Below are 18354 nucleotides of genomic sequence, written 5' to 3'. Positions count from 1 at the left end.
CAGGTTTTCTAAAAGAAAACCATAGCTCAGCTCTAACAAACTCAAATGAGAACAGCTTGGAGACAGGACTACATCTTACTCATTTGTTTCACACAGTGTCTGGCATACAGTAAGTGCTTAAATAATGTATGCTTGTTAAATAAATAGGATCATATGTGAAGAAATTGAATGAATAAATAAACAGACTTAGAAGGTACAGCTGAAGTCTGCAACCATTTTTAAGCCTGTTTTGAATTTTTAAGAAAGTTTCTATCGGAAAAAAATAGTTATAACAAAGATTTCTGGTCTATTTTTCTTAAAAGGGAAGATTGTTCTACTTTTTAAGGGAAAAGTTGAAATGCTAAGTCAAGACAGAAAACTCTAGAGGTCACTGGAAGATAGAGACTGGATTTGGTCCACAGAAGTGTTCTGTTTGATTAGCACAATGATGTGGGGGTTTTGGTTTTGTGGCTGGTTTACTTTTAGACTGAATCAGTTTAAAAAAAAAAAATCTGGATTCTCTTGGATGAGAGGTTCTGACCTCTGAGAGGATCCCCACATTGCCCCAACCTGCTGGAGCTAAGAGCTTTGTATTTTGCCAGAAGGAGGCCCTCTCTAGCTCCCTGCAGTTCCTACCCCTCACACAAAGCCCGTATCTATACCCTGTGGCAGAAGGATCTGAACTTTGGTTAACTGTGCTAGTAAACAGAGTGGCTTCTCCCAAGTGTTATTAGGCAACACTGCTTATAATAAAATGGACCACTGCTTGGTAAACTGTCTGGACTGAGAAGAACGATGAAAAGTCTACAAATACCTGAAGAAAATGCCATACTTCGGGCTTCCCGGAGTGCAGTGTAACTGTCATTATCCTGTATTGGTTTCCTAGGGCTGCCGTAACAAAGTCCCAAAAACCAGGAGACTCCAAACAGCAGAAATGTATTCCGCAGTCCATGGGGTCGCTAAGAGTCGGAGACGACTGAGTGACTTCACTTTCACTTTTCACTTTCATGCGTTGGAGAAGGAAATGGCCACCCACTCCAGTGTTCTTGCCTGGAGAATCCCAGGGACAGGGGAGCCTGGTGGGCTGCCGTCTATGGGGTCGCACAGAGTCGGACACGACTGAAGCGACTTAGCAGCAGCAGCACAACTCTGGAAGCCAGAAGTCTAAGATCAAATTGCTGGCAAGACTGGTTCCTCCAGGAGGCTCTGAGAGTCCATTCCTGTCTCTTAGCTTCTGGTAGCTGCTGGCATTCTTGGTGTTCCCCTGACTTGTACACAGATGACTCTAATCTCTGCCTCCATTTTCACAAGGCTCTCCCCTCTGTGTGTCTGTGCCTCAAATTTCCTTTTCTCTTAAAAGGACACTAATTGGTTTAGAGCCCATCCTAAACCCAGGCTGATCTAATCCTGAGATCCTTAATTACACCTGCAAAGGGCTTCCCTGGTGGCTCAGTGGTAAAGAATCCCCTGCTAACGCTTCGATCCCTGATCTGAGAAGATCCCACGTGCCATGGAGCAACTAAGTCCACGTGCCAGGGTTACTGAGCCTGTGCCCTGCAGCCCATGCTTCTCAAGGAGAAGCCGCTGCAGTGAGCAGCCCACACCCTGCAGCTACAGCACAGACCCCCACTTGCCCCAACTCGAGAAAAGCCTGCACAGTAACGAAGACCCAGCACAGCCAAAGATGAGTAAAAAAAACTATATAAAAATATTACATCTGCAAAGATGCTAAGCCCCTTTCAGAGGTCACTGAGATTTGGAAGTCACTGTTCAACTCACCATGTATTGTTTTCAGGGGCACTAGAAACCAGGTCCATAGAGTATTTACAAGAGATTTTGGTTCCTGCGGGCCATGGAGACCTTAAGCCCCAATCCCATCAATGGAGATCTCATCTCCTGATGTCTGGACAGTCACCTGGGGACGGGAGAGCTGATGGAGGGATTTACGCTGCAAGGATGCCCACTACGGAGCACCTGTCACTGCCCTGACAGCAAACTCCGGTTCCTGTCCTACATTCCTCCTGCATAGGCTGGTGTCCAGTGTGGACCAGGAATTTGTGTGTTTGAATGTTTAGGTAAAGCCAGGAAGACACTCTGGTGGGTGCTACACACCCAATCCACTTCACATACTCACTTTATACGCCATCCTTGTATGTATGACCCCTGGTTTAAAGGACTGGCTAAATTTTCATTAATCTAGCGAATATTTATTGAATGCCAATTACATGTTAGGTAATTTTCTGCCCACCACGGATACAGCAGTGAAGAAAACAGACAAGGGAGCTTACATTCAAATGGAAAATAAGAAAGAAAGAAAGGGAGGAAGAGAAGTCGGAAGGGAGGGAGAAAATAGTCAGTGGTGAGAATTTGGTTAATATTATATTTTGAATTTAAGATTATATTTTGAATTTGGAATTTATATGATTTTATGATGGGTTGGATGAGAAGTACGGAAGAAGCAGAGGCATCAAGGGTGACTATATAGTTCTGATGCGAACATACATCTAGAAGGATGAAGTTGCCATTTAACGAGATGGGGAAGCCTATAGGAGGAGAGGTTTGGTGGGTATGAGGAAGACGGAGAGTTGAGATTTGGACATGTCTATTTGACATACAAGTTGAGAGTTTGAATAGATGGATATTTGAGTCTGGAGTTCAGGGGAGAGGTCCAGGTGGAACATAAATATAGGAGGATTCAGGGGGATACATGGTGTTTAAAACCACAAGACTAGATGAGATGACCAAGACTATGAGTGGATCAGGAAAGGAGAAGTGGTCAGAAGACTGAAGCTCAGGCTCTCTCACCTTAATGGATCAGGGAGATGAGGAGCCAGCAAAGGACACTAAAAGGAGTAGGCAGTAAAGACAGAAGAGCCGAGAGAGTCAGGGATCCTGGAAGCCTAAGTGAAGAAGTGCCCCAAGGAGGAATAGTGGGTCAGCCAGATGTTGCTTTTTGGTCAAGCAAGATGAGGACTGAGAATTGATGACAGCTGGAATTAGCAATGTGGAGGCAATCGGTTATGTTAAGAGCAATTTTGGTGCAGCAGTAGAGAGGAAGCCTGATTAGAGTGGGGTCAAGAGACAATAGGAGGAAAGGAACTGGAGACTGCAGGTATTGACAAATATTTCTAAAAGTTCTGTGATAAGGCAAGCAGAGATTTGAGGCAGTAGCTGAATGGGGAATATGGGGTCAAGAGTATGGTTGTTTTTAAGATAACAGACATTATAACACATTGGAAATAATCCAATGGGGTGGGGACTTGATGCACAGGGAAAAAGGGAGAACTGCTGGAGTGAAGAGGTACAGGCAGTAACACTCTAATAAGCTCAAGGCCTTTACAGTAGAGATGCAATTCCAATACACCATCATGCCCATTCTCCCCTGAGGCTGACTTAATCGGTGCTTCCAAACCAGCTATAAACCGCAGAATCACTGAGAAGAAGGGAGGGCACTTCTCCTTTAGATGCTACTATTACTATCCCTGACTTCCCAGGTGGTACAGTGGTAAAGAACCTGCCTGCCAACGCAGGAGACATAAGAGACTGTGTCGAGGGTTCGGTCCCAGGGTTGGGAAGATCCCCTGGAGTAGAAAATGGCAACCTGCTCCAGTATTCTTGCCTGGAAAATCTCATGGACAGAGGAGCCTGGTAGGCTACAGTCCACGGGGTCTCAAAGAGTCAGACATGACTGAACACACCCACCCAACAACGCATTACTATCTCCACAAATGAGTGGCTGTAAAAGTGCATTGTTACAATTAACAATGGTACTGAGAACCATCATTCAACAACTACTTTTTGGCCTACTTTGTGCCAGTTCTAGGTGTTATTCTAGACACTGGGGACACAACAGTGAAATATTCATGTCTGAAACATTTTTATTAGCTATATTACAAAGAGATCTGTATGCACTTATTTTTAACAAAAAAGAAAAATGTGTTTGGGGTTGTCTTGAATATTTATGCTTTGTAAAAAGCCCCGTTTCTTTATGAGTGATAGGCTTTATTATCGATGGTGTTCCAAAGGCTGGTTTTGGAATAGGTATCTGAGGCACTTTCTCCACTCTCTGCCAGGTTTTACCCCAAGAGCCTTTCCAAATATATTTAAGTGGTCTTGGAATTTGGTCACTTTTAGGTACGTTAATAGATATCGCACTTGCCTTTTAAGAACTACTCAATTTCGTCTTGTTAGTCTTTTAAATGTGACTTAAATGAAGTTATATTCTCTCACAAAACCAACTTGAGATCATTACACTATTGAATTTCTCTTCCCTCAGTTTATATAGTCAAAAGAGTTCTACACATGGAAAACTAAGGAGTATAGGATTGCTGAGACTTTTCACTAAATTTATATACCTGAATTTTCTACCTTTTCCTAAAATACACTTTCCACCTTGCTGAACCTTTTAAAAGGTCAACAGCTGCTTTGAGAGCATTTATTTGTTGCAGTCTTTTCTGTGGCCTTTTCAAGTTTTGTTTCTCTGATTTCCTGGCAGTATACTTATTTCATGGGAAACATTCCTTTCAGAGAAGCACAAAGCTCTTCTCAAGGTCTCTTTGAAACTTCCTCATTCATGTTTGCTAGATTTTCTACTAGTTTAAAATTTTATTTCAGCTTTAACTATCCTATAGTCTATTATACTTTATTTTAGAACGCGTATATTTTCCAAAAGACACACACAGACATTTATTTTGTAACTTTTGTATTACCCTTGCTTTCTTCAGAGCTTACTTCTTACAAGTGTTTCAAAGGACATATACCAGTTCTCATACAGTTTTAAATATTGTTTGCTGTCTGCATTCGTGAAGCATTTCTCTAATCTCTTGGGCTTCCCTTCTGACTCAGCTGGTAAAGAATCCGCCTGCAATGTGGGAGATCTGGGTTAGCTCCCTGGGTTGGGAAGATCCCCTGGAGAAGGGAAAGGCTACCCACTCCAGTATTCTGGCCTGGAGAATTCCATGGACTGTATAGGGGTCGCAAAGAGTCAGACATGACTGAGCGACTTTCACTTTTCTCATCTCTAAACATCTGTTTGTCACAGAACTCAATTACATCATGTTCACTATTAGAGATCTGAAATAACATAGGCTAAAAATTTGCTCCTTGAAGCAATTACACACAGTACAAAAGGTTTTTATAACATGGATGATCTATAACATGTGTGTCCCCCCGACCCCGACCCCGCCTATAAAGTCAACTCTTTACTCCTACTCATTCTACTGGAGGCTTTCTACTGCAGGATGTGAGGAAGTGCAGGTGGGCCAAAACTTACAAGAATTCATGAGGTCTATGCATGTGCCTATATGTATGAGAAAGTTTACATTCATGTCAATTAAATGTGTCATCTACATAGAGAACAGACTTGTGGCTGCCAAGGGGCAGGAGGTGGGGAGGGATGGATTGGGAGTTTGGGATTAGCAAATGCAAACTATTACATATAGAATGGATAATCAATAAGGTCCTACTGTATAGGACAGGGAACTGTATTCAACATCCTGTGATAAACCAGGGAAGAGACGGTGAAAAATAATGTATATATGTATTACTGAATCATTTTGCTGTAGGGTAGAAACTAACACAACATTTTAAGTCAACTATACTTCAATAGAATAAATTTTAAAAATAAAAAATAAATGTGTCATTCAATTAAAGTGTTTTGGATCCCTGGAATCCAAATAGTAAACAGGATGGGTAATGTTGATAGGACAAACATTCCAAAACTAATACAAATACAGCAGTTATGCTTAAATGAAGGCAGCAGATGAAAATTTCCAAAATATCCATGTTCATATTTTTGCCACAAAGTGAACGTAAACAGACTTTTAAAAGCCCAAAGTTTAGACAAACTATAAATTCTTTTGGGAAAACTGTAATGGACTATATCATGAATAAAGAGTTTCAAAGCGTTTTTTAGATGAAGCTTTTTGCTTCTCTAAAAAGGATATTTTACAGAAAATATGCATATTGCCTTAAGAGTAGAGAAATGAAACTTGAAAATAAAACCCTTGAAAAGATGTATACTACTTCTATGGGCAAATTACTTACCTGCTCCGTGCCTCAGTTTATGCTTCTATATATCTGTGAATTAATGCCCTGAGTGGGTGCACAGAGGCACTCAATAAATGATAAGTGAAGTCGCTCAGTCGTGCCCGACTCTTTGCGACCCCATGGACAGTGAATGGCCTGCACCAAGCTCCTCCATCAATGGGATTTTCCAGGCAAGAGTACTGGAGTAGGTTGCCATTTCCCTCTCCACGGGATCTTCCTGACCCAGGGATCGAACCCAGGTCTCCTGCATTGTAGACAGACGCTTTACCATCTGAGCATCTCCTTTTTAGAAGTCAGGAAACAAGTATTATCACCTGTTTCCATTACTTTAAATTATCAGAAGATATTGTAGCCCCTTGGTAAAGTTTCTTAGTATTAGGCGCTGCTCACAGGACTGGGTTGGAAGAGATGAAGAGTGTTTCTACTGCTCTGAGCAAACAGAAAGTTTTGACAGCTCCAGCCAAACTTGAGGGCTCCACCAGGAAGGAAATAGTGCTTCTGCCAACAGTGACTTTGGAACTCGAGTATGTTTTTCTCATTTTAGTTTAGTGGCAAAATAACTTGAGACTTACGCAACAAACGACTCAGCCATCCAGTGGTATTCACACCCGGGTGGATGCCAATCTCACACCAGGGAATTCTCCACAGCTGGACACTGGTAGCAGCTTCCTCTGCCTCCCAGAGTGGGAAGATGCCACTTATCCAGCCACACTGGCCAAGGCTGCTGCCCAAGTTTTAAACGGAAGCAAAAATCTTTTCTTTAGGAATGAGGTCGGTGCTTTGTTGTTCTCTTGTTTGTTTGGGGAAAGTTAAATACTGGTGGAGAAAAGGCAGCCTGCTCAGAGGCAAGGCTAGTGGTTTCAGCTGGTGGGCATCTGTTTCCCAGTCCTTTCCTCTCCATAACCCCAGTCCACTACTCCTGCCTTTTTCTAAATGCTTTCTCTGTCAAGGCCTTGACTTCACTTTTTGGAAAGTGGTTACAAACAAATGGCGCTTGCACCACTAGCTAGAGGTTCCTCTAGCCCGACAGCAGCTGAAAGAAAAGAAAGCTGTCAGCACATTGTGAGTGCTGCTGCTGCTGCTGCTGCACAAAGCCAAGAAGATCTGCCACTGAAGACAGAAGAGGTAGGTGGGGAAACAGTGAAGATGGTCAAAAGGTACAGCCCTCCAGTTCTAAAGAGATGCAATGTAGCAGAACGGTGGTGACAAGTAATGATAATATATTGTAGATCTGAACAATGCTAAAGAGACTAGATTCTTTAGCAATGTTCTAAATGCTAAGTGAGATGAGATCTAGTTCTCATCCCATCTCAAAGGGGAAAAAATTGTAACTATGTGAGGTGATGGATGTTAATTAGTAATAGGTATTTCCATATATAATCATGTTATACACCTGAAACGAATATGTCAATTACAGCTCAAAACAAAAACAACCATCCACTGAGCCCGCCCTCCGTGCCACGCTCATCCGAGAGAATGCAGGCCGAGGCAGCAAACCCCAAAGAAGTCCCAAGCATAAGCATCTCTCTCACTCAGCCAGGCGGCCACGGAACCCCTGCGGGCATCTCTGGCCCCAAGATCCGGGCCAGTGCCCAACAGGAAGCCCCGCAGGGGAACTTCGCCAGTCTGCAGCCTCAAAACAAGTCGGGCTCAAGACTGTCCAGTAACCTGGAGATGCAGCGAAACACGTTTTGAATCCTGGCAGCTTCTCGGGCTCGACTGAGTTTAACGCTCTAGGAGTGAAACCAGAGTTGATGCTTTCTTCACTCACCCGTGAGGCCACCCGCTGACGGGCCCCTTCGCTCAGGGCTTTAGAGAAAATTAGAGAAGATGAAACAAGAGGCCAATTCTCCCCACTCCATGCTCCCCCGCCCCCCCACCACCACCGTTGCCTTCCTCTCCTAACCCGCAGCCTCAAAGCAAGTTCAACGACAGGCCTTGCCTAAAGAGATCTCCGCGCCCCTGATTGCGCAGGCTTGGTCCCACAGGGGGCGATTTTCGGGGGGCTCGCGGGCTGCCTGGCCGCACCGCGCCCCTGCGTCTCTCCTCTGCTCCCAAGCTTGGTGTAGTCTGGTGCAGCGTCCCAGCCACTCGCAGCAAACAGTTAACCTAGCCGGGTCGGTCGACCCAGCTACGCGTCTTCCAGCGAACCCGAGTCTCGCGCACCCCGCCCCACCGCCGCGGCTCCCGCGCTCGCCCAAGTCCGCTCGGCCCGCGGGCGCCGGACCAGCCACCTCCCTCTGCGCTGCCGGCTCGGCTCCCTGGCCCCCGCTACTCCTTCACCCCTTCCCTCGCCCAGCCTCCCTCGGTTGGACCTGGGTCGGGAACCCCGGCCCCTCCTCCCACGCCGCCTCCCAGGAGGTGCCAGTACCGATGCCCAGGATGAAGACGAAGCCGGTGACCACGAGCACCGGGTGCCAGTTAAACTCGAGGGCGGTCCCGTCCCAGCCGAGCCCCTCTCGGTAGTGGAGGACCCAGATGAGGGTGAAGATCACAGACAGGAAGCCGACGAGCAGCGCCGACAGCAGCAGCGCCAAGAAGCCCCTGTAGCCCTCCATGGCCATCAGCGCCCCATACTCCGCGCGCTGGCGGCGAAGGAACTCGCGAGGCGGCGGCCCCCGGGTACTGGCCTGCGGCGGGACGCGGCGTCGACTTTTAGGAGCTGTCTCCGCCCCGGGGAGGGGCTTTGTCGCGGGCCTGCCTGGGATGCGGGGCCTCGGGGCGGGGGCAGCTGGCCCTTCGCTCAGAGACTAGCCCCGCCCTGGGGATCTCTTGGTCGGCGTCTGCGCTTGCCGAGAGCTCGAGTAATCGATCTGGTTAGTTGTCGAGAGCAAGAGTCCAGAAGGTTCCACACCCGCCGCTTTCTTTTAACTTTTCCCGTGTCTCTTCCTTCTCTGAGAGGAGGCTGAGTGAGGCAGTGGTGTGCACAATCGGTTATCAGAAGAGAGGGGTCCGTCGGGTGGCTTTGTGTGTGATTTTGACTTACGAAGCCTCCTAAGCTGCACACCTAGAGGACTGGCTGTCTTTGATGCCAAGGAGGAGCCTGTGAGACTGTGTACCCGGTCTCATCTAGCAAGGAAACTACTGGCAGTGAGCTCCTAACAGAGAAAGCAGACACCTCTGGGACCCTCGGCTTCCCCATATGTGGTAAAAATGGGTCTTAAAAGTGCCGCCTGTTCAAACGTATTTGGACTAAAGCCTCATCTTGGTGGCCCGAGCTTACTCACCCCCTGCCCTATTTCCAGCATTCAGTTCACCTTCCCCACTGGACAAGAAAAGTGACAGAACTATCATTGCTGTTAAAGCAGGGCTGTGGCTGCAGGTCTCCTAGAATGCATTTGGGAACCTTCACTTCTAGCTCCTCCTGTGGCTTATCTCCACAGGCTATTAATTGTTTACCGTATTGTCCTGTTGCCATTGTGAAAGCCCTTAGAATGTGTAGGAGGTGTATTGGCGTGATTTTCAATGGAAAAGATAGGTTTTAGGCAAGGAAGTAGGAGTGTCACGCACTGGTAGTGGTCCAAGGTTGAGGTCTCAGAGTTAGAGGCTACAGACTTCACTGCTGTCGAGTTTTCTCTTGATGGTAAAACGAAAGGAAGAAAAAGAGAGTAAACAAATGGGGAAAAAAGGACCCCTAACCACAGTATGGGGCTTCCCGTGGCTCAGTGGTAAGAATCTGCCAGCCAATGCAGGAGACGCAGGTTTGATCCCTGGGTGTGGAACATCCCCTGGAGAAGGAAATGGCAACCCATTCCAGTATTCTTGCCTGGAAAATGCCATGGACAGAGGAGCCTGGTGGGCTGTAGTCCATGGAGTCACGAAAGAGTCGGATGTGACTTAACAACAACACCCACAGTGTAAGGCTCTCTATGGTCTGGCCCTGCTGTCCATGGCTTCTCTCCCAGTTCCTGACCGCTTCCTATGCATGTCCCTGCCTCTAAAATTGCCCAACACCATTTCCACCAAGAAACCTTACCTGTGTCTGCCTACACCCCTATCTTATACACGGACAGAGGAATCTGGAGGGCTACAGTCCACAGGGTCACAAAGAGCTGGACTAAAGTGACTTAGCATGCACGCACACAACCACCTCCCCATCCAGTGCCTCTCTGCATCACTTACCAAGGTGTGATATACCGATCTATTCCTGTGGCTGTCTCCACTCCCCAGACAGCCCCTGAGAGTACTAACTGTCTAATGTATCATTTTATCCTTCCTTGACATAGAGTGGGAGAAGGAAATGGCAACCCACTCCAGTATTCTTGCCTGGAGAATCCCATGGACAGAGGAGCCTGGCGGGCTACAGTCCATGAGGTTGTGCAGAGTCAGACACGACTGAGCGACGAACACACACTTGGCATATAGTAGCTACACAGTAAATGCTGGGAGAAGAATCGGACTGACTGCGTCAGTCAGGGTGCTGGCAGGAAGAAAACGGATCATTCCAGTTGGGCAAATTTAATAATGAACAAGGCTATTTACAAAGTTGTGGGCAGGGTGTGGGAAAGCACAAGGGGTTTGCAGTGCCCAGACCTGAATGGGAGAGGGTTACTGAAATCCAGAGAGAGAAAGAGAGAGACAAAGACAGAAAAGACACACACACACACACACACACACACACACACACACACATGAGAATAGTGTGAAAAGGGCAGCCACACTGGGGCCATGGTCTTGAGTTGAGGGATGCAGCCAGCCTGCAGGGACCCCACAGGGAGGAAGAATGAGAGGGGCGTGAATATTCCAGCCTTGTCTTCTTCCCCTCCAGTCTCCTGCCTGGTCCCAAATGATAGAAGCTAATCTGAAACCCAGAAGAAAGATGATGGGGCACATACAGGCCAGTCTTCAGGACACAGCAGAGTGGAGAAGAGTGAGAGCAGATGCATAGGAATAAACAGAAACCATCGCCGTGTCTTCTGGTCTTATTTTTTCAGACCCTTGGGTTCCTGAGTGCTACAAAGATCCCCTGTTTAATTTTATACTGTTTCTCTTCCTCTTCGACCTTTAACTAGTCCTTCTTTAACAACAATATCACTGTGTCCCTATTCTTCTCTCTAAAAGTATCTAGTTCTTGTTCCCAGGTAACTTCTTTACACCCTTAGCCCAGCACCTTCACTCCACTCTTGATTTGACTTTACTCTGCAGCAGCAGCAAAGAATTCCAGACTCCATGTAACAAAACACCTTAGGAGAATGAAAACATGGCCAAATAATATGGATGATGTTGAATCACATTGAAGTTACCGGCTAACCTGAGAAAACTTTCAACTTTTAAGTTGTCCTTTAAAGACCTGACTTTGATAAAACTTGTCGCTTTGAAGAGGAAACTTTTAAATAAAAAGATTGTTGTGGCTTGGTATGAATAACTTTTAAAAACAGAGTTGTCATCTAAGTTTCCTTCAGGGGTGAATAAACAGTTTGCCACCAAAGTACTTACTCAAATACTTTGTGGAGTACTTTATAAAGTTATTTTGTGTGCTCAGACACGTGGTGTCCAACTCTCTGCAACCCCGTGGACTGTAGCCCGCCAGGCTCCTCTGTCCATGAGATTTTCCTTGCAAGAATACGGGAGTGGGGTGCCATTTCCTCCTCCAGGGGATCTTCCCAGGCGTCAAACCCACACCTCTTACATCTCCTGCATTGGCAGACAGATTCTTCTTTTTTCTACCTTTTTAAAAAAATTAATTTATTTCAATTGGAGGATAATTACTTTACAATATTGTGATGGTTTCTGCCATACCTTGACATGAATCAGCCATGGGTGCACATGTATCCCCCCATCCTGAACCCGCGCCCACCTCCTTCTCCACCCCATCCCTCTGGGTTGTCCCAGGGCACCGGCTTTGAGTGCCCTGCTTCATGCATCGAACTTGCACTGGTCATCTGTCTCACATATGGTAATATACCTGTTTCAGTGCTATTCTCTCAAGTCATCCCACCCTCGCCTTCTCCCACAGAGTCCAAAATCTGTTCTTCATATCTGTGTCTCTTTTGCTGCCTTGCATATAGGATTGTTGTTACCATCTTTCTAAATTCCATATATATGCATTAATATATATTGTGTATATATTATTATACACATATTAATATATATTAATATGTATTGGTGTTTCTCTTTCTGACTTACTTCACCTTGTTTAATAGGCTCCAATTTCATCCATCTCATTAGAACTGACTCAAATGCATTCCTTTTTATAGCTGAGTAATATTCCATTGTGTATATGTACCACAATTTCCTTATCCATTCATCTGGCAGATGGATTCTTTACCACTGGCACCACCAAAGATACTTTACTCAAGTACTTTTACACCAGTGCTATGAAAGGGCTTTCCTGATGTGGAGGAGATGGGGTAGGGCATGAACAAGATAGCCTGCCAAAAAACCTGAGATTCTAGAAACATGTACATATTGGCGCAGATTTGTATTGTCCCTGAGAGAGTGGGGAGAGGTGTGGAGGGCCAGGGAGAGAAAACCTAAACCCCACTCAACAGAGAGATCAGGAACCAGTGTCCTGTTTGCCGTTTACGTGCTGATCTTCTGCGAGGCAGTGTTGCAGTTTTGTGGTGTGTACAGAAGTCCAGTATTCTAATGTAAAGTATAATAAGCTGTTTGCTTACTACAAGCAGTAGCTTGCTTTGTGGAATAAGTGGACCATTTTTTTAAACTTTTAGATGTTGACTGTGTGTTGGTTACTCTCTGTTTACTGCCCTCCCCCGCCACCTTTCTTGGCCTTGCCCTGTGCCCCAAGAGGCTCCTGGCCCTTGGCTTCCTGCTGACTTTGGTGGCACTGGAGATCAGAGGGCAGGAAGAAAGAGGGGTCATCCTCCCATTTATCCCACCATGCCCCCTTGCTGGACCATGGTTTTTACAGTGGCTGTGTTCCTTTTCACTTCCTTCCCCAACTCAGCTCTCCCAGGACCAGTGAGGCCAGGTCCCCTTGCTTCTACAGGCCTGCATGTGCTTCTTCTCGTTCCTGGTCTTCATTCCTTGTGGGGTTCTTAACCTGAACAGACTGAAGAGCCTGCTTGCTATTTACCCTCTGTAAATAGTGCCTGTGTTGATTCAAGTCCCTCTCTCGAATGAAAGACTGCAAACCAGCTGTTTCCTGCAGGACCATGACAGAGACAAGTGGAAAAACACTCTTGCCTAATACTCCTGTTTCCCCAGCCTTCCTGCCTGTGCCTTCTTAGGCAATGTTAAGAATGAGAACTATGCGAAGCAAGAAGAAACATCACAAGCAGGAGAAGTGAACTCCCACATCTTCATCTCTCCTCTCCTTCTAGGCGAGAGATTTGGGAATCAAAAAGCTGTCAGATGACTGAAATAGAGTGACTCACAGCTGACACAGTGACTCATGGTATAACCCAAGCCCAGGCAATGGTCAAAGGCTCCTTAGCAAAAGAAAACTAGGGTTGCAGTTCTGAAAGGAACACAGTCAAATCCCTGTTAATGGGAGGAATATACTTTCCTCCTGTGTTGTCTTCAGGGCAAAAACCAAAGGTCTGCTTTTCTGAGGCATGTCTGAGGGAACTGCTGAGGAGATTGGCCCTGGCTCTGGCGGTGGAGCCGGCCCCTGTAACCTCCCTGAGCCGAAGCTCCCAGAGTCCGTCTGCACTCAGAGGGAAGCAAGGAAGGACCTCATCTGTGTCTGGCACAGCCGAAGGAGCCCCTGCGTGGGAGGAGGCCGAAAGGAACTCTTCCCGAGGAAGTAGACCCAGGAGAAGAGGAAGATGTGTGGGGAGAGCAGAGGGAGTGAGGCGAGCACCTGGAGAGGTGCCCAAGGAAAGGCTCATCTCCAGAGAGCTTCTTCCCCGTGTCAGGGGAGGGGATGGAGGTTGGACCAAGGCATTACTTCCACTCTCCACTGCTTTGTAAGATCTGCCTTACAAGGTGTGTGCGTTCAGTTGCTCAGTCGTGTCTGACTCTTTGCAACTCCGTGTACTGTAGCCTGCCAAGCTCCTCTGTCCATGGGATTTCCCAGGCAAGAATATTAGAGTGCGTTGTTATTTCCTTCTCCAGGGGATCTTTCTGACTCAGGGGTCGAAACTGCATCTCTTACTTTCCTGCATTGGCAGGCAAATTCTTTACCACTAGTAAAAAATCTACTTAGGAAGCCCCAAATCTGCCTGACCCTTCACTTAATTTTTGAATTTGATAAAAGGAGCTGGGGGCTGGAGGATGGACTTCAAAGTAATCAGTCTGCACAAAAGGGCATGCTGGCAGGCAAATTATCTCCAGGAATTAGTTAACCCTGGGAGGGGTGGTTTCCAGTCTTCAAGGATCCGAATGCCAGTGAATTAAGAATACAGAAAAGAAAAGATGCTCAACATGGCTAATTGTTAGAGAAATGCACATCAAAACTACAGTGAGGTACTACCTCACACTGATCAGAATGGCCATCATTAAAAAGTCAACAAATAGTGAATGCTGGAGAGAATGTGGCAAAAAGGGAACCCTCCAACACTGTTGGTAGAAATGTAAGTTAGAGGAGCTACTATGGAAAACAGTGTGGAGGTTCTTCAGAAAACTAAAAACAGTAAGACAAAACTATAATTCCAAAAGATACACACACCCCTACCTTCACAGTAGCGGTATTCACAATAGCCAAGACTTGGAGGCAACCTAACTGTCCATCAACAGATGAATGGACAAAGAAGATGTGGTGTCTATAGATACAATGGAATGCTGCTCAGCCATAAAGAAAAGGAAATAGTGCCATTTGCAGCAACATGGATGCATCTAGAAATTATACTAAATGAAGTAACTCAGAAAGAGAAAGACAAATACCATATTATCACTTATATGTGGAATCTAAAATATGACACAAATGAACCTGCCTATGTGAGAGGTGGACTCTGAAGAAGGCTGAGCGCCACAGAACTGATGTTTCTGAACTGTGGTGTTGGAGAAGACTCTTGAGAGTCCCTTGGACTGCAAGGAGATCCAACCAGTCCATTCTGACGAAGATCAGTCCTGGGATTTCTTTGGAAGGAATGATGCCAAAGCTGAAACTCCAGTACTTTGGCCACCTCATGCAAAGAATTGACTCATTGGAAAAGACTCTGATGCTGGGAGGGATTGGGGGCAGGAGGAGAAGGGGACGACCCAGGATGAGATGGCTGGATGGCATCACGGACTCGATGGACATGAGTTTGGGTGAACTCCGGGAGTTGGTGATGGACAGGGGGGCCTGGCGTGCTGCGATTCATGGGGTTGCAAGGAGTCGGACACAACTGAGCGACTGAACTGAACTGAACTAATGAAACAGACTCATAGATGTAGAGAACAAACTTGTGGTTGCCAAGGGGGAGAGCAGAGGAATGGAATGGAAGTTTAGGGTTAATAGATGCTAACTACCACCTACAGAATGGATAAACAACAAAGTCTTAATGTATAGCACTGCTGCTTAGTCCCTCCAGTCGTGTCCGACTCTGTGCGACCCCAGAGACGGCAGCCCGCCAGGCTCCCCCGTCCCTGGGAGTCTCCAGGCAAGAACACTGGAGTGGGGTGCCATTGCCTTCTCCAGTGCATGAAAGTGGAAAGTAAAAGTGAAGTCGCTCAGTCGTGTCCGACTTTGTGCGACCCCAGAGACGGCAGCCCACCAGGCTCCCGTCCCTGGGATTCTCCAGGCAAGAGTGCTGGAGTGGGGTGCCATTTCCTTCTCCAAATGTATAGCACAGGGAACTAAATTTAATATCCTGGGATAAACCATAATGGAGAAAAAGAATGTAGATAGGTGTGAAACTGAGTTACTTGGCTGTACAGTAGAAATTAACACAACATCATAAATGAACTTATACTTCAATAAAAAATAAAGACTGTAAACTTCCAGTTATAAGATGAATAAGTACTAGGCCTTTAATGTACAACTTGATAAATATAATTAACTCTGCTGTATATCACATATGAAAGTTTTAAGAGAGCAAATCCTGAGTTCTCATCACAAGAAAAAAATTTTTTTCTGTTTATTTAATTTTAGATCTATACAAGATGATGGATGTTCACTAGACATAATCATTTCATGATGTATGGAAGTCAAATCATTATGCTGTACACCTTGAACTTATACAGTGCTATATATCAATTATATCTCAATAAAACTGGAAGGAGAAAAAGAATATGGAAAAGAAGAAAATATAGTTAATACAGAGAAAAGTTGTTTAAAGACACACTCCTGGACAGACTGACAAGGTTAGAACAGACAGCCTAAAATCAAGTCAGAGAATTAGCAAAGCAAAGAATGCTCTGGAACGCTTATGACCAAGCTTTCTTCCACATAAATCAAATTTTATAAGCACATTGGACTATTTGGATGGGACTTTATAGTATGTGAAGAACCAGGTTATATTATCATTAACGAGGAGCTAAAAACATTGTTTACTTCTGGAAAACTTTATGGGACGCTTCATTGTTTGCTTTGTAATAACAGGAATAAGTGCTCTAATTATAGTCTTCTCTCTCACTGATGTGTTTTTTGAAGGGTGTTCACAGATGGAGTGTCTCAGAAACATATTTCCAGAATTTTGGCTCACAGATGTCAAGATTTTATTAAAGTATGGAGGGATCATACTTGTCCAAAACAAAACTCTGAAAGTAGACCAGACAGGATTTTTTTAATTGGCCAAATATTTGACTAAATAAATTTTATTTACAAATAGCTTAGACAGACCTCACTGAATCATGGAAAGCCTTGATTACAATTTCTGGAAGCAGGTAAAGCTCTGTTTTAGAGAGAAAAACCAAATGGTGTAAATCCAAACTTTACTTTTGTTCCAGAATAATTTAGTATGGCTTCAGTCATTTATATATTGCTCCAAGTCTCGATCCTTGACATTCCAGTCAACATGAAGCATTTTGGAATGAGGGAACATACGCTGTTCCAGGACTTCAATCTACTGTGTAATCAGACAATTTACATGGGTCAAAAGCTGGGAGAGAGTTTGCTCCTCTGTGACAGGATGGTTTCAGGCTAGATCAGGATTCTTAACCTGATGTCTATGGATAAAATCTGAATGGGAGAAAAACTGTACCTTTATTTTCATTCATTTCTAAGTGAAATTCAGCAATTTATTTCATTATGAATGAGACAGCAAGCTCCATTAGCATTCACAGTGACTGTGATTTTGTCACCAATAGAAACCACTGTTAGTCTCCCATCCCATGGAGTGCTGTTGTAGGCATCTCAGCTCATCATTTGTGCTCAGCACTCTTAGAATAACAACAGTTATTAAACCCGTGGCTAGATCTTATACTGAATTAATAATGAAGCACCTATAGTGTTGTATCACAAATGGTTTCCTTGTTAATTTTGATAACCCCACTTCAGTGTGACTGGTTTCCTTTGTAATCAATCCCATGTTTAAAAATATTTATGCATTTTAAAACAATATTTGGAGGGGAGAGGTCCACAGCCCTTATTAGGCCTTTTAAAGGAGTCCATGGCACACAGAGGTTAGAATCCCTAAGGTTTTTAATCCCTAAGGTTTATAAAATCTTGACCTCTAAGGCTTATGCCTGCCCTTAAATCTATATTTTGAATAGTTGGATTCAGAAAGCCAGGGGAAGGCTATCAATTAAATCAGCCTCACATCATACAAAGTGCAGTCACAATCTTTCTGTGATAGGAATACAAAAAACAACCCTTGAAGAACTTGATATATCTCTTGGAAAACAAACCTAGAAAAATCTTATATCTTCTTAACCCAGTTCAGTTCAGTTCAATTCAGTCATTCAGTCGTGTCCGACTCTTTGCGACCCCATGAATCGCAGCACACCAGGCCTCCCTGTCCATCACCAACTCCTGGAGTTCACTCAGATTCACGTCCATCGAGTCCATGATGCCATCCAGCCATCTCATCCTGGGTCGTCCCCTTTTCCTCCTGCCCCCAATCCCTCCCAGCATCAGAGTCTTTTCCAATGAGTCAACTCTTCACATGAGGTGGCCAAAGTGGAGCTTCAGCTTTGGCATCATTCCTTCCAAAGAAATCCCAGGGCTGATATCCTTCAGAATGGACTGGTTGGATCTCCTTGCCGTCCAAGGGACCCTCAAGAGTCTTCTCCAACACCACATTTCAAAAGCATCAATTCTTCGGCACTCTGCCTTCTTCACAGTCCAACTCTCACATCCATACATGACTACTGGACCCAGAGCTATCGCTAAATGCCAAGTTGTCCTGAATGTCATACTTCTTCAAGAATAAAAGTCTGTGTCTTGATTACTCTACATATTGATGGTCTGATGGTCTGGTAAATATGTTCTATAAGCATAGCCAGGTCAGGCAAAGGCGTCAGGCAGGCCCTGTTTGTTATGAGTATCCTGTTGTTGTT

General features: G+C 45.2%; 1 protein-coding gene across 1 annotated transcript in view; it reads right to left on the bottom strand.

The window, feature by feature from the left end:
• Window positions 1-8708, bottom strand: part of LOC100861136 (cytochrome b reductase 1) — a 32825-nt gene extending 24117 nt beyond the window's left edge. The window contains exon 1 of the mRNA XM_018064564.1: window positions 8399-8708. Coding sequence (XP_017920053.1) covers window positions 8399-8591 — 193 coding nt within the window. The 5' untranslated portion in view covers window positions 8592-8708. The remainder of the gene's footprint in view (window positions 1-8398) is intronic.

This window comes from Capra hircus, chromosome 2, assembly GCF_001704415.2.
Source record: "Capra hircus breed San Clemente chromosome 2, ASM170441v1, whole genome shotgun sequence".
Lineage (NCBI taxonomy): Eukaryota > Metazoa > Chordata > Mammalia > Artiodactyla > Bovidae > Capra > Capra hircus.
Note: the sequence above shows the minus strand (reverse complement) of the source record. Positions and strands in the feature narration are given on the sequence as shown.